Source organism: Trichomycterus rosablanca, chromosome 10 (assembly GCF_030014385.1).
Source record: "Trichomycterus rosablanca isolate fTriRos1 chromosome 10, fTriRos1.hap1, whole genome shotgun sequence".
Lineage (NCBI taxonomy): Eukaryota > Metazoa > Chordata > Actinopteri > Siluriformes > Trichomycteridae > Trichomycterus > Trichomycterus rosablanca.
This window is the reverse complement of record NC_085997.1, coordinates 34509232-34533388: the sequence shown is the minus strand read 5'-3', so window position 1 is coordinate 34533388 and position 24157 is coordinate 34509232. Positions and strand designations below refer to the sequence as shown.

At 42.9% G+C, this 24157-nt stretch overlaps 1 protein-coding gene across 2 annotated transcripts in view; it reads right to left on the bottom strand.

The window, feature by feature from the left end:
* btbd16 (BTB (POZ) domain containing 16) overlaps positions 1-24157 on the bottom strand; it is a 47616-nt gene that overhangs the window by 12986 nt on the left and 10473 nt on the right. For both annotated transcript variants that reach the window (XM_063003857.1, XM_063003858.1), the window contains 4 exons: positions 23676-23764; positions 22091-22219; positions 19900-20022; positions 6767-6878 (listed from right to left, as the gene is read on the bottom strand). In XM_063003857.1, the coding sequence (XP_062859927.1) occupies positions 6767-6878; positions 19900-20022; positions 22091-22219; positions 23676-23764 (453 nt within the window). The remainder of the gene's footprint in view (positions 1-6766; positions 6879-19899; positions 20023-22090; positions 22220-23675; positions 23765-24157) is intronic.

Genomic DNA, 24157 nt, shown 5'->3' with positions numbered 1-24157 from the left:
ACAGCTTGTATAGCAGTGTAGATTTAGTGTCTTCTGAAAATAACTCAACACATAGCCATTAACGTCTAAATAGCTGCAACATAAGTGAGTACACCCCACAGTGAACATGTCCAAATTGTGCCCAAATGTGTCGTTGTCCCTCCCTGGTGTCATGTGTCAAGGTCCCAGGTGTAAATGGGGAGCAGGGCTGTTAAATTTGGTATTTTGGGTACAATTCTCTCATACTGGCCACTGGATATTCAACATGGCACCTCATGGCAAAGAACTCTCTGAGGATGTGAGAAATAGAGTTGTTGCTCTCCACAAAGATGGCCTGGGCTATAAGAAGATTGCTAACACCCTGAAACTGAGCTACAGCATGGTGGCCAAGGTCATACAGCGGTTTTCCAGGACAGGTTCCACTCGGAACAGGCTTCGCCAGGGTCGACCAAAGAAGTTGAGTCCACGTGTTCGGCGTCATATCCAGAGGTTGGCTTTAAAAAATAGACACATGAGTGCTGCCAGCATTGCTGCAGAGGTTGAAGACGTGGGAGGTCAGCCTGTCAGTGCTCAGACCATACGCCGCACACTGCATCTACTCGGTCTGCATGGTCGTCATCCCAGAAGGAAGCTGACGCACAAGAAAGCCCGCAAACAGTTTGCTGAAGACAAGCAGTCCAAGAACATGGATTGCTGGAATGCCCTGTGGTCTGACGAGACCAAGATAAACTTGTTTGGCTCAGATGGTGTCCAGCGCCCTGGTGAGAAGTACCAAGACAACTGTATCTTGCCTACAGTCAAGCATGGTGGTGGTAGCATCATGGTCTTGGGCTGCATGAGTGTTGCTGGCACTGGGGAGCTGCAGTTCATTGAGGGAAACATGAATTCCAACATGTACTGTGACATTCTGAAACAGAGCATGATCCCCTCCCTTCGAAAACTGGGCCTCATGGCAGTTTTCCAACAGGATAATGACCCCAAACACAACCTCCAAGATGACAACTGCCTTGCTGAGGAAGCTGAAGGTAAAGGTGATGGACTAAACCCAATTGAGCACCTGTGGCGCATCCTCAAGTGGAAGGTGGAGGAGTTCAAGGTGTCTAACATCCACCAGCTCCGTGATGTCATCATGGAGGAGTGGAAGAGAATTCCAGTAGCAACCTGTGCAGCTCTGGTGAATTCCATGCCCAGGAGGGTTAAGGCAGTGCTGGATAATAATGGTGGTCACACAAAATATTGACACTTTGGGCACAATTTGGACATGTTCACTGTGGGGTGTACTCACTTATGTTGCCAGCTATTTAGACATTAATGGCTGTGTGTTGAGTTATTTTCAGAAGACAGTAAATCTACACTGCTATACAAGTTGTACACTGACTACTCTAAGTTATATCCAATTTTTATTTCTATAGTGTTGTCCCATGAAAAGATATAATAAAATATTTGCAGAAATGTGAGGGGTGTACTCACTTTTGTGATACACTGTATATACCCAAATATTTAAATGGCACATCCACCATCCATCCACACAAACAAACACCAACCCACCCAACATCAATATATTAACACACTCATTCATGCTCAACCAACTCAAATAACCATCAATGTATCACCCTATCATCCATCCACGACAAGCATTCATCCATTCATTCCTTCAACCAGTCAACCTTCCACTAACCAAGTCCAGTCTGTGGTAGCTTGTCTGTTGTATGGAAGCAGTTGTTTACAGTTTCATAACATACACTGAATGATTGTAATGTTTAGATTCTCTATATTCCCCGTGTATATGTTTTCTCTGATTGTCTGTGCCGAGTTCAACCCAGCAAACTGTTTATTTGAATGTGGTTTGATGTAATGTGATTTTATAGCCTCATTCCAGCTGGGTGGATCAGTGATGTCGATTATTTCATGTGGATATGAGAATCCACCCCGTCTAGTGCGTGGGCCTGAAACACGAACGCTTCCCCCGAGACTCGGGTGTGGACTTTGTGAAAGCAGGGTGTGATTATTGAACATGTCCTCACTCACGCATGAACAAATAAAAAAGCATGTGTACACATGGTGCATGAAAACACTTTGGGGACGTTATGTACCATAAAATGACTTTTTTTTTACCCAAACTGACTCGTGTGTAGATTTCATGCAGAGCATTTTAATAACAATACTGACAACTAGTGGAAAGGAGAGGTAATGCAGAAGTTTTGTGGGGTAACACAGTGGGAACCACACACCTCCAGAGCCTCTAGACCTTCACATGTCTGTGTGGGTTCATCAGCAGGTGATCTGGCTGCTTAAAATTGCTCAGGTGTGATTAAGTGGGTGTGCCCAGGATCAAGTGATTAAAGCTAAATATACACCAATAGTAATATTCATTTATTTATTAGGATTTTAACGTCATGTTTTACACTTTGGTTACATTCATCACAGGACAAGTAAATACTGGTGACACAAGATTCACCAGTTCCAGTTTTTTTAATATCAAACAGTCATGAACAATTTGGTATCTTCAATTCACCTCACTTGCACGTCTTTGGACTGTTGGAGGAAACCGGAGCTGCTGAAGGAAACCCACACAGACACGGGGAGAACATGCAAACTCCACACAGAAAGGACTCGGACCGCTCCACCTGGGAATCGAACCCAGGACCTCCTTGCTTTGAGGTGACAGTGCTACCCACCAAGCCACCATGCCACCCCCACCAATAGTAATAAAAATCATTCATTCATTCATTCATCAATTCATTCATGATCTGTTTTAATTCCCACTTTATCCTGGTCAGGGTCGCAATGGGTCAGATACATTGGGTGAATTAACAAACACACATTCACACACACACACTTAAGGCAAATTTTAATAGTTCCAGTTGGCCTGACTGTGTGTCTTTGAACTTGTGGAAGGAAACCGGAGCACCCAGAGGAAACTTACACAAACACAGGGAGACTATACACAGAGGAACCTTGATTTAACAATCCTCCATCTGAAAAACCCAATGTCCGGTCCGATTGTTTAAAATTCCTGCGGGAAGCGTAACAAGACACGTCTCTCTGTTTACATAAGTGATAGGCTTTATTTTGTCGGGAGGCTCGCTTTGTTCTCACCTTTTTGCAAGTTCTAGTGCTTAGTTATGGCTTCGAAAGACAAGGGAAGTGGTAAGCAAAAGAGGTGCATCTAGCTAGGTATTGCTGAAAAGTTAGAACTTATTAAGAAAGTGCATAGCAGTGATTCTGTGACTCGCGTATGTGAGGAATATGGTGTGAAGAAACTGACAGTGGGTGATATACGTAGGTCTAAAGAAAAACTAAAGGAGTATGCTTATTTATTTACAGGTTTTACATTACATATGTACATTTATACTCATGTTGTTTATTTTACTGTTCATTATATGTGAATGTTTAGCACTTGGACCTTAGTGCTGTGTTTTTGTATATTTTTGCACCCCCTGGAAAAAACCTCACCTTTTTGGACAATTGCATTTTATGGACCAGTGCTCCCCCCCTTTTAGTCCGGTAAATTAAGGTTCCTCTGTAATACAGTAGACACAGTGCGTGTGCTTGATTGCCCTGCCTACAGTCCAGATCTGTCTCCTACTGAAAAAGTTTAGCGCATCTCGAAGAGAAGAATCAGACATTGCAAGCAGCTGAAGCTCGTATTAAATAAGAAAAATACCACTTGCAAAAAAACAAAGAAACTGCACCAATTAGCGTCCTCAGCTCCCAAACTTTTAAAAAATCTCATGGGCCACTCAGGTGGCGCAGCGGTAAAACACACTAGCACACCAGAGCTGGGATTTCGAATATATCAGATCGAATCTCAGCTCTGCCATTCAGCTGGGTTGGGCGGCTATAGGAACAACATTTGGCTGTTGTTCATACAGGGTTAGGGAGCCGGATAGGGATCTCATAACTGATGCAATTACGACCTCTGCTGACTGGTTGATGGCGTCTGCACAGAGTAGAGGAATAATGCTGATCAGGGTGTGGCTCTCTGTACACAGAGATGATTCGCATAAGAACTCAGTTGGTGCAGGTGAAAAAATGCAGTCGGCTACTGCTCACGTGTCAGAGGGGACGTGTGTCAGTTCGCTCTCCTCAATCAGGGGCGGGGTCAGCACCAGTAGAGAGGAAGCATAACGCAATTGGGTAAAAATTGGATGCGCTCATTAACAGGAAGGCTGGTGGAACACAGTGCTAAACACGACCATGTCCCAAGTTTTTTGAGTGTGTTGAAGGCTTCGAATTCTAAATGTACTTATATTTTCTTTTCGGGCGGCACAGTGGCTCAGTGGGTAGCACCGTCGCCTCACAGCAAGACGGTCTTGAGTTTAATTCCCAGGTGGAGTAGTCCAGGTCCTTTCTGTGTGGAGTTTGCATGTTCTCCCCGTGTCTATGTGGGTTTCCTCCGGGAGCTCCGGTTTCCTCCCACAGTACAAAGACGTGCAAGTGAGGTGAAGTGAAGATACAAAATTGTCCATGACTGTTTGATATGAAACTTGTGTAATGAGTAACTACCGTTCCTGTCATGAATGTAACCAAAGTGTAAAACATGACGTAAAGATCCTAATAAACAAATCATTATTTTCTTATCTTTTACTTTTTGCCTGTTAAATAAATATTCAAGATAATTAACAAATCACAGATTTGTCTTTTTATTGCATTTTACAAAACGTTTCCAGATTTTTTTTATTCACAGTGGGTGTGAAAATCTCGTCACTATGATTAATAGGCTGGTTTCCGAGGAGCATTCAAGTCTGAAGAGGAATTTTTTGTTGATTTATTTATTTGTGCAGGTCTGTCAGTTCGCCTGTTTCTAAGCAATTCGATATTTATTGCTCCAGCTAACTATAGGACGGCTTCATTTATCATCCCCGTCGTTACTAAAATGCTAACTTGTCATGCTAATAGTTATGAATTATTAGAGACTACAATCACAGAAGTCGCGTGTGGAGTAATTACGCTCTATACAGATCTATAACTAGATCACAATGAATGATGCTACACTAGCAATGAACACATTCTGTGTTAAAAAGACTAGCCAGCGGAAGAAAGAATTCAGGACCGTCTACCAACGAGCTGATTCTAATTCCAGGAGACGTTCTTCTGATCTAATCTGTATTTCCATTACCGGATTAGTGAGGAAATCCTGTTCCTGTTCCGTCATGCCTCCGAGCACAAATCAAGCTTGTGTTTAAAGCATGAAGATGTGGTTTGATAGTTTGTTGACCTGTACAAAGTCCTGACCTTAGTCTTACTGAACACCTTTGGGATGAACTGGAACGCTGATTGCGGGCCAGACCTCCTCATCCAACAGTTGCTCTGATGACTAAATGGGCACAAATACCCCACAACCTTTTCAAAAAGTAGTCTCTATTAATAGCAATTGCTTGGGAAATACACCGATCAGCCACAACATTAAAACCACCTCCTTGTTTCTACACTCACTGTCCATTTTATCAGCTCCACTTACCATACAGAAGCACTTTGTAGTTCTACAACTACTGACTGTAGTCCATCTGTTTCTCTACATACTTTTTTAAACCTCCTTTTACCCTGTTCTTCAATGGTCAGGACCCCCACAGGACCACCACAGAGCAGGTATTATTTGGGTTGTGGATCATTCTCAACACTGCAGTGACACTGACATGGTGGTGGTGTGTTAGTGTGTGTTGTGCTGGTATGAGTGGATCAGACACAGCAGCGCTGATGGAGTTTTTAAATACCGTGTCCACTCACTGTCCACTCTATTAGACACTCCTACCTAGTTGGTCCACCTTGTAGATGTAAAGACAGAGACGATCGCTCATCTATTGCTGCTGTTTGAGTTGGTCATCTTCTAGACCTTCATCAGTGGTCACAGGACGCTGCCCACGGGGCGCTGTTGGCTGAATATTTTTAGTTGGTGGACTATTCTCAGTCCAGCAGTGACAGTGGGGTGTTTAAAAACTCCTCATACCAGCACAACACACACTAACACACCACCACCAACTGCAGTGCTGAGAATGACCCACCACCCAAATAATACCTGCTCTGTGGTGGTCCTGTGGGGGTCCTGACCATTGAAGAACAGTCAGTGTAAAGTCACCGGCCACTTCTTTACACCAGCCAGCAGTGGATTCTCACTGAGAGACACGCTATGCTTTATGGGTCTGTCTGAAAACCTGGTGATCTCTCTACATAGACACATTTTACGCCATGCTACACACCCCCGAGAAGAAGGCATGTCTAAATTCTTACATACTAAAATGCTTTTACTGAGGTGCCGTGATTCTGAGTGATAATCTGACTGAATAACAAGGGAGCTTCCGATTCTTCCTTAGCAGCGAAGGCAATCCCAGCATTCAGTGTGGCACAACTATTGTCATTAAAAAAAAATCTAATATGATGGACGGATGCCATGCTTCGCCGAGACGCAAACTTGAGAGCTCAGCCTCTTCTTGTTAGTGTGCCATCTGCCTGCTGCTGCTTGTTTTTTTCTTTCACTGGAGGTTTTTGCTGCAGAATAATTTTTGCCAGAAATAAATGTCCAAAAATAAATGTTATTTTGTGCTGGTGTGACAAAGGTCTAAATCTAAATGGCAGAAGGAAAAATCCTCTAGTTAATCAGCTCACACTTCACTAGCAGTCAATACAGACAAGGAGCTCAGTTATTGATCAAGTTGTAGATCAGTCCTTGTCCCAAAATATGCTGACGACTGTAAAGTCAGGCTTTAATCACACACAATGCACTAGACTTTGTAACCTGGGGTATGAAAGTAGAGACTGGATTAGAATGGAATGTGTGAAGACCCACCTCTGGAAGAGCTGTGGGAGTCCCAGCAGGTTGGCAGTAGCCAGGACGGCCTCGCCCCACTGATCAGGACACTCGTTTGGCCTGTACAGGGTCCGCAATGCAAACGACAGAGCTGGGAGAGGAAACAGAGAGAGTGTTGGTTTGTTTATTAAGATTTTAATGTCATGTTTTACACTTTGGTTACATTCATGACAGGAACGGTAGTTACTGGTTACACAAGGTTCATCAGTTCACAAGTTTATATCGAACACAGTCATGGACAATTTAGTATCTTCAATAACCTGACTGCATGTCTTTGGACTGTGGGAGGAAACCGGAGCTCACGGAGGAAACCCAGACAGACACAGGGAGAACCCCACCTGGGGATCGAACCCAGGACCTTCCTGCTGTGAGGCGACAGTGCTACCCACTTAGCCACCGTGCCGCCCAAAGAGAGAGACAGAGAGAGAGAAAGAGAGAGAGAGAGAGGAAGAGTTGATATAACAACAATAAAACACAATAAGAGGCTTTAATTAAGACACAATTAATGTGGCTTTAATTGAGAACCGCTAAAAACATGGCAAACTGCACTTAAATTACCCGCCATAGCCAGATACAGTACGTTAACACTAGGGATGTGACGATGCACCACAATACAGTTAATAACCGATTCAAAAATTCCACGTTTCAGGGCGCCCAGGTGGCACAGTGGTATATTCCGCTAGCACACCAGCATCGAGTTTCTAAACTCCTCAGTTCGAAACTCGGTGTTGCCATCAGTCGGTTGGGCGCCATCTGACGGGCATAATTGGCCGTGCCTGCAGCAGACACCAATTGGCCACCGTATCTGCAGGGTGGGGGCCGGACTATGTGTGGGTGGGTCTTCATACGCTGTGTAAGGACCCTGATGCCGAATGCAGAGGCGAGAAGAGGAGGGCTGTGCACGTGTTGGAAGAGGTGTGTACAGCGACGTGCTCTCCTTGGATGCAATCTGGTACCTCACCTGGTTGACGTCACTGGCGCTATACGCCTGGTTGCCAAATTCGGGGTTTTTCAGCCAAATTGGGCTTAATTCAAAATTGTTTCGCACAGTTTGTACCTACCTCAGAACATTCATTATTTAGATAAATAAAAGATAAGCACAAATACAGTATTTTATTTCCTTTTTAAGAGGAATAATAAAAGGAAACTTTGTCATAATCTGTCTTCAATTTCAGTTAAAAAAATCGGGGAAAAAATCGTATCGTGAACCCAGTATCGTGAATCGCATCACAACGCATCGTGGGTACAGTGTATCGTTACATCCCTAGTTAATACCTATGACTAGAAACTCTGTCAACAATTTAGAGTCTCTGTTTTTGTATACTGTGCTTCAAAATGCTCTACACATTTTCAATAAGTGACAGATCTGGACTGCAGGCAGGCAGTCTAGCACCTTCACTCTCTTACTACAAAGCCACTCTGTTGTAACATGTACAGAAGGTGGCTGGCCTGGCTACATTTTTGGCATCTAGCAAATGATTTTACCCAAAGCGGTATATAATTGCAATAAAAACAATCCAATTCAAGCAATTCAAGGTTCAGAGCCCAACAGTGACGCCTGGGAAGTGGAGGGACTTGAATCAGCAACCTTCCAATTACTAGTCCAGTACCTTACTGACTGAGGTATAAATGCCCTCCTTTGCAAGAGCATAAGTGATTGGACTAATTAAAGTGATTCTGACAATGTGGATTGGGCGATATATTGATCACAATATTATTGAAATATCGATTCTAAATATCAGCTTGATCCAGATCATTTTATCATGAAGTTGCTTTTCTGGTCCACTAGGTGACGTTCTACATGTAGAAAGTGAGGAAAACTTCATTGTTTCCTACCAGAGCACAGTCAACACACCATCAGTGTAAAAAAAATTTTTTGTCCGTCTCTAAATGGAGTGTGCCAATCAAAATGGATATTACCTGGTGGCACAAAGCAGAAATGCACCCTGGACAAACCATGGCAGGCCGACACACACGCACACACATTCACTCACTCATACCTTGGAAAATTCACCCAGAAAAAAAAAACTATACAGGCAAGTATGGGAGAACATATCAAACTCATTACAGACTGTTCCCATGACCTGTGTTGCTGTGTGACTACTACCTATTCATCCATTCATTCAATATCTTCTTTTAGAGCTTTAATGTAGTCAATACATATATTGGGGTTCCATCCCAGCAGAAGATGGTCATAAGAACATTTCTGAGGTCAAGCACTGATGTTGGACGAGAAGGCCTTGCTCGTGGTCAGTGTTCCAATTCATCCCACAGGTATCTAATAGGGTTAAGGTCAGGATTTGTGCAAGTCAACAGACACGTCGAACCAACCTTGTTTCATAAACCAGCTGTAACGTAGTGGTTAAGGTATAGGACTAGTAATCGAAAGGTCACTGGTTCAAGCTCCACCACTGCCAGGTCGCCACTGTTGGGCCCTTGAGCAAGGCCCTTAACCCTCAATTGCTTATACTGTATCCTGTCACAGTACTGTAAGTCCCTTTCTGTGCGGAGTTTGCATGTTCTCCCCGTGTCTGCGTGGGTTTCCTCTGGGAGCTCCGGTTTCCTCCCACAGTCCAAAAACATGCAGTCAAGTTAATTGGAGACACTGAATTGCCCTATAGATGAATGGGTGTGTGTATGTGTGTGTGTGTGTGTGTCTGCCCTGGTGCCCCGTCCGGGGTGTTACTGTGTGCCTTGCGCCCATTGAAAATCTGGGATAGGGGGGCCGCTCAGGTGGCGCAGCGGTAAAAACACACGCTGGAACCAGAGCTGGGATCTGGAATACGTTGTATCGAATCTCAGCTCTGCCTGCCGGCTAGGCTGAGGGGGCACATGAACAACGATTGGCCTGTTGTTCAGATATGGGTGGGACTAAGCCGGATGGGGTCTCTCTCTGATGACTGGTGCAGTTACGACCTCTGCTGGCTGATTGATGGCGCCTGCACAGAGACGGGAAAAGAGTGCTGTCAGGGTGTGTGTCTCCGTACACAGTGCTGAGCTGCACTGCACTCGTCAAAGTGCAGGTGATAAGCTGGGATAGGCTCCAGCACCCCGCTGCGACCCTAACTGGATAAGCGGTTAAGAAAGTGAGTGAGTGAGTATTGTAAGTCACTTTGGATCAAAGCGTCTGCTAAATGCTGAAAATGTAAATGTGACTAAACCGAAGTACAGTCAAGAACAGGAACAGGACTTCCTCAAACTGTTGTTTACATGCACTGAACACACTGCTACCATAGAGTACAAGAATAGCAGCATGTACATGTGTTCTTGTAATGTGAAGAAGAAGTAAAGGTGAGGATTTGAACCAGGTCCCTGGAGACGCGTGGGTGGCGCCCACACCGCCACCCTCCTGCAGCATAGAGAGTCAGAGCGGCGCGTCAAGCCTAGTCGATCATTCTCGACAAGTCTTGTTTTTCCATTCAAAGCTCACAGTGGGGTTTGCTTTCATGCAAACATGTTTAATATTTTACACCCCCCATACTGAAAGAGAATTTCTAACAAGCCAGAAATATTCTTGGCATGAGCTGAAGTTCTTTGTGATGTTCAGACTGTGTGTTTTTATTTCCAGTGTTTTGACAAGAAAACATGAATATAAGGAAAGTAAAAAATACTAAAAAAAGAAGAAGCTGGTTTAAGTGTTACAATATTTAGAGCTCACATTTAGAATGCTCTGCTGAGGGTGAACATGAGATGAGCCCGGCTGCCGTGCCCACGTTTACATTTACGTTTCATCATTATCAGACCTTCTCATCCAGTGTTTCACAAGAAAAGATTCCGTAGTCAACATTTACTTACTCCAGTACAAATACACACCAGTCTAAGACTTTAATCTGCTAAATCCTTGTTAGAACAAATATGTGGGTAAAACAGGTGATTAGTAAAGCTCACCATTTACTTCTCTGAGGCCTTCACACTACTTAGTCTTTAGTGGATATACACTGATCAGCAATAACATTAAAACCACCTCCTTGTTTCTACACTCACTGTCCATTTTATCAGCTCCACTTATCATATAGAAGCACTTTGTACAATGACTGACTGTAGTCCATCTGTTTCTCTACATACTTTTTTAGCCTGCTTTCACCCTGTTCTTCAATGGTCAGGACCCCCACAGGACCACCACAGAGCAGGTATTATTTGGGTGGTGGATAATTCTCAGCATAGCAGTGACACTGACATGGTGGTGGGGTGTTAGTGTGTGTTGTGCTGGTATGGTATATATACATTTATTTATTGACTATATATATATATATATATATATATATATATATATATATATATATGTATATATTTATTGCCAGAAGTATTTAGTCACCCATCCAAATCATTGAATTCAGGTGTTCCAATCACTTCCATGGCCACAGGTGTATAAAACCAAGCACCTAGGCATGCAGACTGCTTCTACAAACATTAGTGAAAGAATGGGTCGCTCTCAGGAGCTCAGTGAATTCCAGCGTGGAACCGTGATAGGATGCCACCTGTGCAACAAGTCCAGTCGTGAAATTTCCTCGCTACTGAATTGACTGTCAGTGGTATTATAACAAAGTGGAAGCGATTGGGAACGACAGCAACTCAGCCACGTAATGGTAGGCCACGTAAAATGACAGAGCGGGGTCAGCGGATGCTGAGGCGCATAGTGCACAGAGGTCACCAACTTTCTGCAGAGTCAATCGCTACAGACCTCCAAACTTCATGTGGCCTTCAGATTAGCTCAAGAACAGTGTGTAGAGCTTCATGGAATGGGTTTTCATGGCCAAGCAGCTGCATCCAAGCCTTACATCACCAAGCGCAATGCAAAGTGTCAGATGCAGTGGTGTAAAGCACGCCGCCACTGGACTCTATATATATATATACAGGTGCTGGTCATAAAATTAGAATATCATGAAAAAGTTGATTTATTTCAGTAATTCCATTCAAAAAGTGAAACTTGTATATTATATCCATTCATTACACACAGACTGATATATTTCAAATGTTTATTTCTTTTAATGTTGATGATTATAACTGACAACTAATGAAAACCCCAAATTCAGTATCTCAGAAAATTAGAATATTGTGACAAGGTACAATATTGAAGACACCTGGTGCCACACTCTAATCAGCTCATTAACTCAAAACACCTGCAAAGGCCTTTAAATGGTCTCTCAGTCTAGTTCTGTAGGCTACACAATCATGGGGAAGACTGCTGACTTGACAGTTGTCCAAAAGACGACCATTGACACCTTGCACAAGGAGGGCAAGACACAAAAGGTCATTGCTAAAGAGGCTGGCTGTTCACAGAGCTCTGTGTCCAAGCACATTAATAGAGAGGCGAAGGGAAGGAAAAGATGTGGTAGAAAAAAGTGTACAAGCAATAGGGATAACCGCACCCTGGAGAGGATTGTGAAACAAAACCCATTCAAAAATGTGGAGGAGATTCACAAAGAGTGGACTACAGCTGGAGTCAGTGCTTCAAGAACCACCACGCACAGATGTATGCAAGACATGGGTTTCAGCTATCGCATTCCTTGTGTCAAGCCACTCTTGAACAAGAGACAGCGTCAGAAGCGTCTCGCCTGGGCTAAAGACAGAAAGGACTGCTGAGTGGTCCAAAGTTATGTTCTCTGATGAAAGTCAATTTTGCATTACCTTTGAAAATCAAGGTCCCAGAGTCTGGAGGAAGAGAGGAGAGGCACAGAATCCACGTTGCTTGAGGTCCAGTGTAAAGTTTCCACAGTCAGTGATGGTTTGGAGTGCCATGTCATCTGCTGGTGTTGGTCCACTGTGTTTTCTGAGGTCCAAGGTCAACGCAGCCGTCTCCCAGGAAGTTTTAGAGCACTTCATGCTTCCTGTGCTGACCAACTTTATGGAGATGCAGATTTAATTTTCCAACAGGACTTGGCACCTGCACACAGTGCCAAAGCTACCAGTACCTTGTTTAAGGACCATGGTATCCCTGTTCTTAATTGGCCAGCAAACTCGCCTGACCTTAACCCCATAGAAAATCTATGGGGTATTGTAAAGAGGAAGATGTGATACGTCAGACCCAACAATTCAGAAGAGCTGAAGGCCACTATCAGAGCAACCTGGGCTCTCATAACACCTGAGCAGTGCCACAGACTGATGGACTCCATGCCACGCCGCATTGCTGCAGTAATCCAGGCAAAAGGAGCCCCAACTAAGTATTGAGTGCTGTACATGCTCATACTTTTCATCTTCATACTTTTCAGTTGGCCAACATTTCTAAAAATCCTTTTTTTGTATTGGTCTTAAGTAATATTCTAATTTTCTGAGATACTGAATTTGGGGTTTTCATTAGTTATAATCATCAACATTAAAAGAAATAAACATTTGTGTGTAATGAATGAATATAATATACAAGTTTCACCTTTTGAATGGAATTACTGAAATAAATCAACTTTTTCATGATATTCTAATTTTATGACCAGCACCTGTATATATACAACCCCTGGCAAAAATTATGGAATCACCACTCTTGGAAGATGTTCTTTCAATTGTTTAATTTTGTAGAAAAAAAAAAAATCACAGACATGCCACAAAACTATCATTTCTCAAACTGTCAACCCTCTGGCATTAAGAAACAATAAAAAAAGAAACAAATATAATAGTTGTGGTCAGTCACAATTGCTTTTTTTTAGATCAAGTAGAGGAAAAAAATATGGAATCACTCAAATCTGAAGAAAAAATTATGGAATCATTAGAAAACACTGCACCATTATTACTTTGTTGCACCACCTCTGGCTTTTATAATGGTTTAAACTCCCTGAGGCATGGAGTTAACTAATGACAAACAGTATTCTTCATCAATCTGCCTTCAACTGTCTCTTATTGCTGTTGCCAGATCAGCTTTGCAGGTTGGAACCTTGTCATTGACCATTTTCTTCAATTTCCACCAGAGATTTTCAAATGGATTGAGATCCGGACTATTTGCAGGCCATGCCATTGACATTATATGTTTTCTTGAAGGAAAGTTTTCACGTCCTTTGCCCTATGGCAAGATGCATTATCATCTTGAAAAATGAAGTCATCATCACCAAACATCCTTTCAACTGATGGAATAAGAAAAGCGTCCAAAATTTCAATGTGGACTTTGGCATTTATTGAAGACCATCTCCCCTGTGCCTTTACCCGACATGCAGGCCCATATCATCAACAACTGTGGAAATTAACATGTTTTCTTTAGGCAGTTTTCTTCATAAATTTCATTGGACAGACACCAAACAAAAGTTCCAGCATCATCACCTTGCCCAATGCAGATTCGCGATTCATCACTGAAGATCACTTTTATCCAGTCCCCCACAGTCCACGATTGCTTTTCTTTAGCCTACTTTAACCTTGTTCTTTTCTTTTTAGGTGTTAATGATGGCTTTTGTTTGGCTTTTTTGTATGTAAATCCCATTTCTTTTAGGTGATTTCTTACAGTTCAGTCACAGACATTGACTCCACTTTCCGGCCACTTGTTTCTCATTTGTTTTGTTGTGCATTTTCTGTTTTCAAGACATATTGCTTTAAGTTTTCTATCTTGATGCTTTGATGTCTTACTTGGTCTACCAGTATGCTTCCCTTTTACAACCTTCCCATTTTGTTTGTACTTGGTCCAGATTTTAAACACAGCTTACTGGAAACAACCAACATCTTTTGCGACATTCCACAATGATTTATCTTCTTGAAGGAGTTTTATAATCCTCTCATTTGTTTCAACTGACATATCTTGTGTTGGAACCATGATTCATGACAATCTGCTTTGTGCAACAGCTCTCCGAGGTGTAAGCACTCTTTTTAAACTGAAGAATAATTAGCAAATCTAATCTGCTGCAGATGTTTTGTTTTTAAACTGCAAATTACAGAGTGATTCCATAATTTTTTCCTCAGATTTGAGTGATTCCATATTTTTTTCCTCTACTTGATCTAAAAAAAGCAATTGTGACTGACCACAACTATTATATTTGTTTCTTTTTTTTATTGTTTCTTAATGCCAGAAGGTTGACAGTTTGAGAAATTATAGTTTTGTGGCATGTATGTGATTTATTTTTTTTCTACAAAATTAAACAATTGACGGAACATCTTCCAAGAGTGGTGATTCCATAATTTTTGCCAGGGGTTGTATATACTGTGTGTGTGTATATATGTATATATGTATATATGTATATATGTACAGTGTATCACAAAAGTGAGTACACCCCTCACATTTCTGCAGATATTTAAGTATATCTTTTCATGGGACAACACTGACAAAATGACACTTTGACATAATGAAAAGTAGTCTGTGTGCAGCTTATATAACAGTGTAAATTTATTCTTCCCTCAAAATAACTCAATATACAGCCATTAATGTCTAAACCACCGGCAACAAAAGTGAGTACACCCCTAAGAGACTACACCCCTAAATGTCCAAATTGAGCACTGCTTGTCATTTTCCCTCCAAAATGTCATGTGACTCGTTAGTGTTACTAGGTCTCAGGTGTGCATAGGGAGCAGGTGTGTTCAATTTAGTAGTACAGCTCTCACACTCTCTCATACTGGTCACTGAAAGTTCCAACATGGCACCTCATGGCAAAGAACTCTCGGAGGATCTTAAAAGACGAATTGTTGCACTACATGAAGATGGCCAAGGCTACAAGAAGATTGCCAACACCCTGAAACTGAGCTGCAGCACAGTGGCCAAGATCATCCAGCGTTTTAAAAGAGCAGGGTCCACTCAGAACAGACCTCGCGTTGGTCGTCCAAAGAAGCTGAGTGCACGTGCTCAGCGTCACATCCAACTGCTGTCTTTGAAAGATAGGCGCAGGAGTGCTGTCAGCATTGCTGCAGAGATTGAAAAGGTGGGGGGTCAGCCTGTCAGTGCTCAGACCATACGCCGCACACTACATCAAATTGGTCTGCATGGCTGTCACCCCAGAAGGAAGCCTCTTCTGAAGTCTCTACGCAAGAAAGCCCGCAAACAGTTTGCTGAAGACATGTCAACAAAGGACATGGATTACTGGAACCATGTCCTATGGTCTGATGAGACCAAGATTAATTTGTTTGCTTCAGATGGTCTCAAGCATGTGTGGCGGCAATCAGGTGAGGAGTACAAAGATAAGTGTGTCATGCCTACAGTCAAGCATGGTGGTGGGAATGCCATGGTCTGGGGCTGCATGAGTGCAGCAGGTGTTGGGGAGTTACATTTCATTGAGGGACACATGAACTCCAATATGTACTGTGAAATACTGAAGCAGAGCATGATCCCCTCCCTCCAGAAACTGGGTCGCAGGGCAGTGTTCCAGCATGATAATGACCCCAAACACACCTCTAAGACGACCACTGCTTTATTGAAGAGGCTGAGGGTAAAGGTGATGGACTGGCCAAGCATGTCTCCAGACCTAAACCCAATAGAACATCTTTGGGGCATCCTCAAGCGGAAGGTGGAGGAGCGCAAAGTCTCGAATATCCGCCAGCTCCGTGATGTCGTCATGGAGGAGTGGAAAAGCATTCCAGTGGCAACCTGTGAAGCTCTGGTAAACTCCATGCCCAGGAGAGTTAAGGCAGTTCTGGGAAATAATGGTGGCCACACAAAATATTGACACTTCAGGAACTTTCACTAAGGGGTGTACTCACTTTTGTTGCCGGTGGTTTAGACATTAATGGCTGTATATTGAGTTATTTTGAGGGAAGAATAAATTTACACTGTTATATAAGCTGCACACAGACTACTTTTCATTGTGTCAAAGTGTCATTTTGTCAGTGTTGTCCCATGAAAAGATATACTTAAATATTAAATGTGAGGGGTGTACTCACTTTTGTGATACACTGTATATGTATACAGTATATACTGTATGTATATATATATAGAGTCCAGTATATATATATATATATATATATATATATATATATATATATATACAGTGTATCACAGTGAGTACACCCCTCACATTTCTGCAAATATTTCATTATATCTTTTCATGGGACAACACTATAGACATGAAACTTGGATATAACTTAGAGTAGTCAGTGTACAGCTTGTATAACAGTGTAGATTTACTGTCTTCTGAAAATAACTCAACACACAGCCATTAATGTCTAAATAGCTGCAACATAAGTGAGTACACCCCACAGTGAACATGTCCAAATTGTGCTCAAATGTGTCGTTGTCCCTCCCTGGTGTCATGTGTCAAGGTCCCAGGTGTAAATGGGGAGCAGGGCTGTTAAATTTGGTGTTTTGGGTACAATTCTCTCATACTGGCCACTGGATATTCAACATGGCACCTCATGGCAAAGAACTCTCTGAGGATGTGAGAAATAGAATTGTTGCTCTCCACAAAGATGGCCTGGGCTATAAGAAGATTGCTAACACCCTGAAACTGAGCTACAGCATGGTGGCCAAGGTCATACAGCGGTTTTCCAGGACAGGTTCCACTCGGAACAGGCTTCGCCAGGGTCGACCAAAGAAGTTGAGTCCACGTGTTCCTCGTCATATCCAGAGGTTGGCTTTAAAAAATAGACACATGAGTGCTGCCAGCATTGCTGCAGAGGTTGAAGACGTGGGAGGTCAGCCTGTCAGTGCTCAGACCATACGCCGCACACTGCATCAACTCGGTCTGCATGGTCGTCATCCCAGAAGGAAGCTGACGCACAAGAAAGACAGCAAACAGTTTGCTGAAGACAAGCAGTCCAAGAACATGGATTACTGGAATGCCCTGTGGTCTGACGAGACCAAGATAAACTTGTTTGGCTCAGATGGTGTCCAGCATGTGTGGCGGCGCCCTGGTGAGAAGTACCAAGACAACTGTATCTTGCCTACAGTCAAGCATGGTGGTGGTAGCATCATGGTCTTGGGCTGCATGAGTGTTGCTGGCACTGGGGAGCTGCAGTTCATTGAGGGAAACATGAATTCCAACATGTACTGTGACATTCTGAAACAGAGCATGATCCCCTCCCTTCGAAAACTGGGCCTCATGGCAGTTTTCCAACAGGATAACGACCCCAAACACAACCTCCAAGATGACAACTGCCTTGCTGAGGAAGCTGAAGGTAAAGGTGATGGACTAAACCCAATTGAGCACCTGTGGCGCATCCTCAAGTGGAAGGTGGAGGAGTTCAAGGTGTCTAACATCCACCAGCTCTGTGATGTCATCATGGAGGAGTGGAAGAGGATTCCAGTAGCAACCTGTGCAGCTCTGGTGAACTCCATGCCCAGGAGGGTTAAGGCAGTGCTGGATAATAATGGTGGTCACACAAAATATTGACACTTTGGGCACAATTTGGACATGTTCACTGTGGGGTGTACTCACTTATGTTGCAGCTATTTAGACATTAATGGCTGTGTGTTGAGTTATTTTCAGAAGACAGTAAATCTACACTGCTATACAAGTTGTACACTGACTACTCTAACTTATATCCAAGTTTCATGTTTATAGTGTTGTCCCATGAAAAGATATAATAAAATATTTGCAGAAATGTGAGGGGTGTACTCACTTTTGTGATACACTGTACATACTGGGCTGGGCGACCACATGAACAACAATTGGCTGTTGTTCAGGGATGGCATGAGCCGGGCCAGGGTTTCTCATAACTGGTGCAATTACGACCTCTGCTGGCTGATTGATGGCGCCTGCGCAGAGTTGGGGAATAATACGTTGATCAGGGTGTGTCTCTCCGTGCACAAGGCTGATCTGCATATGAACTCGCCTCGTGCAGGTGAAAAGATGCAGTCGGTGCTGCTCATGTGTCGGAGCGGGCGTGTGTCAGTGGTGGTGGAGGGTTGAATCAGAAGAAATGAAACGTAATGCAACCAGGGTCATTGGATATGACTAGATTAGGGGAGAAAATTGGGAGGAAATCGGAGAAAAAGAGAAAAAAAAAACAGTGAGAGACTCTCACTGCTTTTTGAACAGACAGGAGAAGTTCATCTGGGTGCTTGTATACAGAAGATCTTTGATTCTTAGATCAAGACGAGCCAGACTTGTGGCCCGAAGGGTTTGTGGTGCAGAACAGGGTTCGATGAGTTCTCTAAGTTAGATCAGGGCTGGTTTGCTTTTGGCTTTGTAGGCGAGCATCATTGTTTTGAACTGAATGGAGCAACTACAAGAAGGCAGTGAGGAGAGTGCAGCAGTGGGGTGATGCATCAGTGTTTGGGTTTGATTGAAAACCAGGCTAGAATCTGCATTTTCAGTCAATAGCGGAGGTTTATTAGTGGACATTGGAGCACCTGCCAGGAGGGAGTTGCAGTAGTTCAGACTCAAAATGACCACACATTAGCATTTGGATAGAAAGGGGTGGCATATAAAACACAAAAACGACCCTAAGTTAACCCAAGACAAAAACAAAACCCACCAGAGGACCCTCAGTTCTCAGACGTTGGACTTTCTTACAGGATCATGAGTTTGCACAGTTGATGACAATCATAAGTGCGGCACCAAAGTCTTTACTTTAGTCATGGTATGATATATAAATTCTGTACTGCTTTTTTATTATTTTGCTGGTTTGATTTTGCTGGCATTTCTGTGTGCAGCTGTTAGAAGAGACCCATCCTGGATGTGAGAGGTGTCCAGTGGTGTCATGGCAGCTTTCTTGTGTTTTTAACAGCCGTCTTTCACTGTCCTTTACAGACGATTAAAGACTTTAATCGCATCTTTACTGAGAACTCACTTTTGTAAGTGTTCTAACAGGGATTCAGCAGATTTAAGTTTTTAGACTGGTGTGTAATTTCTTCTGGATAAATAAATTATCAATCATTAAATTCCTTCAGGATAAATTAAGTATCTATCTTCTATCGAGTGCTTGTCTTGTAGGTCGCTGGTGGATTAAGCTTGAGTTTTGTTGACAAGTTCCCAGTCTGTTCCCTCATTTCTGCACTATCCCTGTTCTATCCACTTTTTCTGTTGCGGGTTGCGTATGTATTCGAGTCTTTCTTTTAATACATGGTTTCTATTAATTTGTCATTTGCAATTGTCCAGTTTTTCTGTTAGTGACTGTTGTAGCATCGTTCTACCTTGATTAAACATTTGAACCCGTTTTAATTTCCATTCTTGCAGGTGTGTGAGATTCAGCTCACTTTATGTACTGAGGCACTTTCCATTGTCATTTAAAATTCACAAAAATCCCAAACACTCTTACTGAAGGTAAAGACCTACACTCTCTGGTGATGGAGGGATCTCGTATGGGCAGCTGGAGCAGGGTGGCATTTTTAAGGCTGCTTCGAATCGTTCTCCTCCCTCCCCTGCCTCGTAACACACTTCTTATTCCTGCAGGGCTTTCTGAAAATAAACCACAAATTTTTTTATTAAATCTGAGGTTTGAACACGGAACTCATCTGCAGTGATTATATGTTTCTTTGAATAAATAAGGAACTATTAGTGTACATGATGTAACACTATCTCTGGTGGAGAGAAAAAGTCACTTAAAGCTGCAAGAATAAACACACACACCGTTATTGCACAGTTAGAGTAAAATAAAATAACTCAAAATATCTATGTGTAGGCACCCAGGTGGTGCAGCGGGATATTTTGCTAGCACACCAGCACTGAGATTCTGAATCCCCAGTTTGAATATCAGCTCTGCTACCGGTTGGCTGGCCACCCTCTAATGGGCTCGATTGGCACTGCCTGCAGCAGACAAGTTTGGCCACTAGTCTGCTGGGTGGAAAAAAACGGGCTTATAAGTGGGTGGGGTCTTTCAAGGCTGTGCATGGACTCATGTTGGCAGCCCGATGCACCTGTGCAGAAGTGGATGAGCATGGAGATTGTTGTGTGTCTCTCCAGGCACAAAATACGGCCTCATGTGCGAAACCGAGGCGTGGGCAAAAAAGAAGGGGTTGAGGGACTGTGCTTGCATCAGAAGGAGCGTGGAGCAGGCAATGTACCCTCCTCGGAGGCATAAATAAGTAGAAAAAATACCTAACAACCTAACGAATGTGTACCTAACGACCAAGCTACCTATCACTGACTGACTGCTCTAATATATACATACCAACTGATCTACCTACCTACAAGCTAGCCATCTATCTGTGGATTTATTAACAGCATGTGAATAGTGAGTGAGTGAGTGAGAGTAATGCCTAGTTCACACTACATGATTTTTGCCCTGATTTTCGCTCAGCGACTGGTCGGCGCTAGATTTGCCGGCTCAGGAGCACTTCGGCATTCGCGACTGAAGAGAGATATTTAGCTTGTTGAATATCTGGATATGAGTCGGCCGACTGGCAACTATGCGTGCTATGTCGACAGCCAATGAGAATGCAAGATACGGGGTAAAAGGAAACGCAGGGGATTAGTTATAAAAAAGTGGGACAGGGGCATAATATAGTTTATATCAGAATACATCGGCACACACACAAGTATTTCTGACCTTATCGTTCTCTACAAATCATAACACTAACGCTGCATTGCAAAAAATATTTATTAACCTCCAACTCACTATGGAACAATCCCTGCTGTTCCTATTTTCCCTACTTGATTTTACGCTGCACATCAGCGCACAAACTTTGATCGCTCGCTACTTGTTGACGTGCATTTTTGGACGTGGTATCATTGAACCTCTCGTCACTTCTCGCGTTTGGGAGACCAGAGAAGCTCGTCTGAGATTCCAGTTGGTGATAGATGGTGTAGTGTGAAACCCACTATCGCCGATCAGTCGTGTAGTGTGAAATACACACCGACTTGAAAGACTCCCGATTACAAGGGATTACAAGAGATCTAGTTGTGTAGTGTAAACTGTACAGTGACCGGACGACTTGGAAAGTCGTGTAGTGTGAACTTGGCATAAGCCTCATTAAGTGTTACTTGCTTCAGTAAGTTGGGGTCCTTTATATACCAGGCTTGTCATCCAGCTCTTCTTTGGGTCCTTTTATTTCCTGTCTGTTTTTTGTCTCTGCACACGTCTGGATCAGGATCAGGCTTCACTTGGTGGCAGGTCTTCACCTTTTTGCCTTTTTTGCAGGTCATCTTTTGCTTTCCCATTTCAAGCTCTTCTGCATTTCTTCTATCTTTGTGATTTGCATGTGATTGCAGGGGCGGTGGTGGTGGTGGTGGTGTGTGTGTGTGTGGGGGGGGGGGGGTGGAGTGTTCAGTGAGTACACCCTGTTAGAGGTATAATGGCTTGTCATGTTAGGCTCTGTTAGGTTTTTTTCCCCACTTTGTGCTCGGCTTATTATTGGGTTTCTTTTTGTTCATTCTCTTTTTGTTTCCTTGTTTTCAGCCGCTGCATTGTTCTACTTTAGTCATGCATCCTGCAATTGTCCTCATTTCTCAGTGACATTGTAGGTGCAGGACTCATTATGATGCCTGTATAAAATAAAAAGACTTCTACACAGAGCCGTATGATTACCTCCTTTTATGTGTGATGATGTGTCTCTTTGCTTCTTGGTTCTCATATAGAGTTCAGACAGGGTGTTGGATTTGCACAGGTAGGGGTAGTGTAGCTCCCAGAGGCTCCCAAAACACTCCAGGACTGCATCTGAGAAGCAAATACATGAAAAACTGGAAATAAATATGCAAATCTGTGTCTGTATTAGACCTCTGCTGGTAAAAAAAATTATTGGCCCCCATTCCCCGTTGATAACTTAATAACTGCTAACTACTAGGTCTTCCACCTCAGTGTGAAGAAATCTCAGCTCCTCTCTTTTTCACAGAACCATTATAGATCAGGTATCGGGGTCTAATCCCAACATCTCAAATGGGTTAAAGTCAGGACTAGGACTAGAATTATATTTTGTATCTTATTTAGCAATTCAGATGTACGTTTGCTCTTGTATTTTGGATTTCTGTCCTGCTGTGTAGCCTATTAACAACTCAGCTTCAACTCATGGACAGATTCTCCTCAAGAAACATTTGCTTTAGCTTTCAGCAGGGCATCCACTCAACAGTTTCAACACTGCTCCAAGTCTGGTCTGTTTGAACATAATGTTGCTCAGAGTGGTTCAGTGGAGTCCAAAAACTTTAGTAAAGGCTTTGTCATTTTTTTTCCATTTTACACAGTATTATAACATTTAATAACACTGTACTTGTCAAAGTTATGGCACCTGTTATGGCACCTTCACTACTTTATTTCTTCCAGCTAAGTTAGTGTGCAGTTAAAAGAGCACATTCACACAAAAATTTGTTTCTTGTGGCACCCAGGTGGCACAGTGAGATATTCCACTAGCACTGTTGGTTCGAATCTCAGCTCTGCTACCGGTCGCCTAGCGCCCTCTAGCGAGCACAGTTGGCAGTGCCTGCAGCAGACAAAAACTGCCCACCAAGTCTGCTGGGTGGGGAAATGACCGGACTAAGTGGGCGCGGGTCTTCGAACGCTGTGCAAGGATCCTGGTTAGCAGACTGAGGTGCCTGTGCAGAAAGTGGATGAGCCTCATGTGCAAATCCACCAAAGCACTGGCATAAAAGACGCATTGGAGGTCGAGTGAGCAGCAATATACCCTCCTTGAACGCAATCAGGAAACCACAGCAGCAGAAGACAAATTGACTACACTAAATTGGGAGAAAAAGCATAAATAAATAGAAAATATTGCTTGTAAAGCAGGGTTTTTCCAAATTATTATTTTTCTCTGTGACACATTTCTTTTGAAAAAAAAAGAAAAATAATAATAATTAAATAAACTAATTTTAACAGCACAAAAACACACAAACTTGAACATGATCGCCCCCTTGTGGAGGCTTTATGTTATGTCTTGTAAACCAAAGTGGGACCAGATTGGACAGCGCAAAACAGAGAGAGTAAGATGGATTGTCTGTGTTGCCTGGGTCAAGTAAAAAATTCTAGACTCTAGACATAATGTGGGTCACTTGAAAAAAAAGGTTTGAAAAACCCTGCTGTAGAGGAACCCTAGGAATCAACCAAGGGGTGCAAAAACTTTAGCATGAGACAGTATACTGTAAACATCTTTGTAAAGCTCAAATTTTAACATCTCTCTCACCTGGAGGAGCATTCGGGACCACCTGCTGGGAAATGATGTAGAAATGGTGTTCAGGATCAGCAGATCTGGGTGAGCAATCAGGCACTGTGCTGTAAATAAATGAGAGAAGAGACGTTACACATACACACACACACACACACACACACACACACACTCATACACACAACTGAACAATCTGGAAGAATATAAAACATTAAATGTGAAGTGTACAAGTGTAATAGCACCTTTATTTTCGGACCAATAGTTTCACGTAGAGATGACATGTTCACTTACTGGGGGGGGGGCACAAACTTTTGTATAGCGCTGTAAACAGAGCTTGATTAAACGCACCCATTAACAATTATATGGAACAGTGATCTTCTTCCAAGGTCAGGAAAAAAATCAAACTGTCACTTGGCGCTGAGAGGAAATGTGTCCAGAAGGGTGGAGTTATAATCCAAAGCCAAAAGAAAGATTTAATTTAGAAGCTGTAGGAACACCTG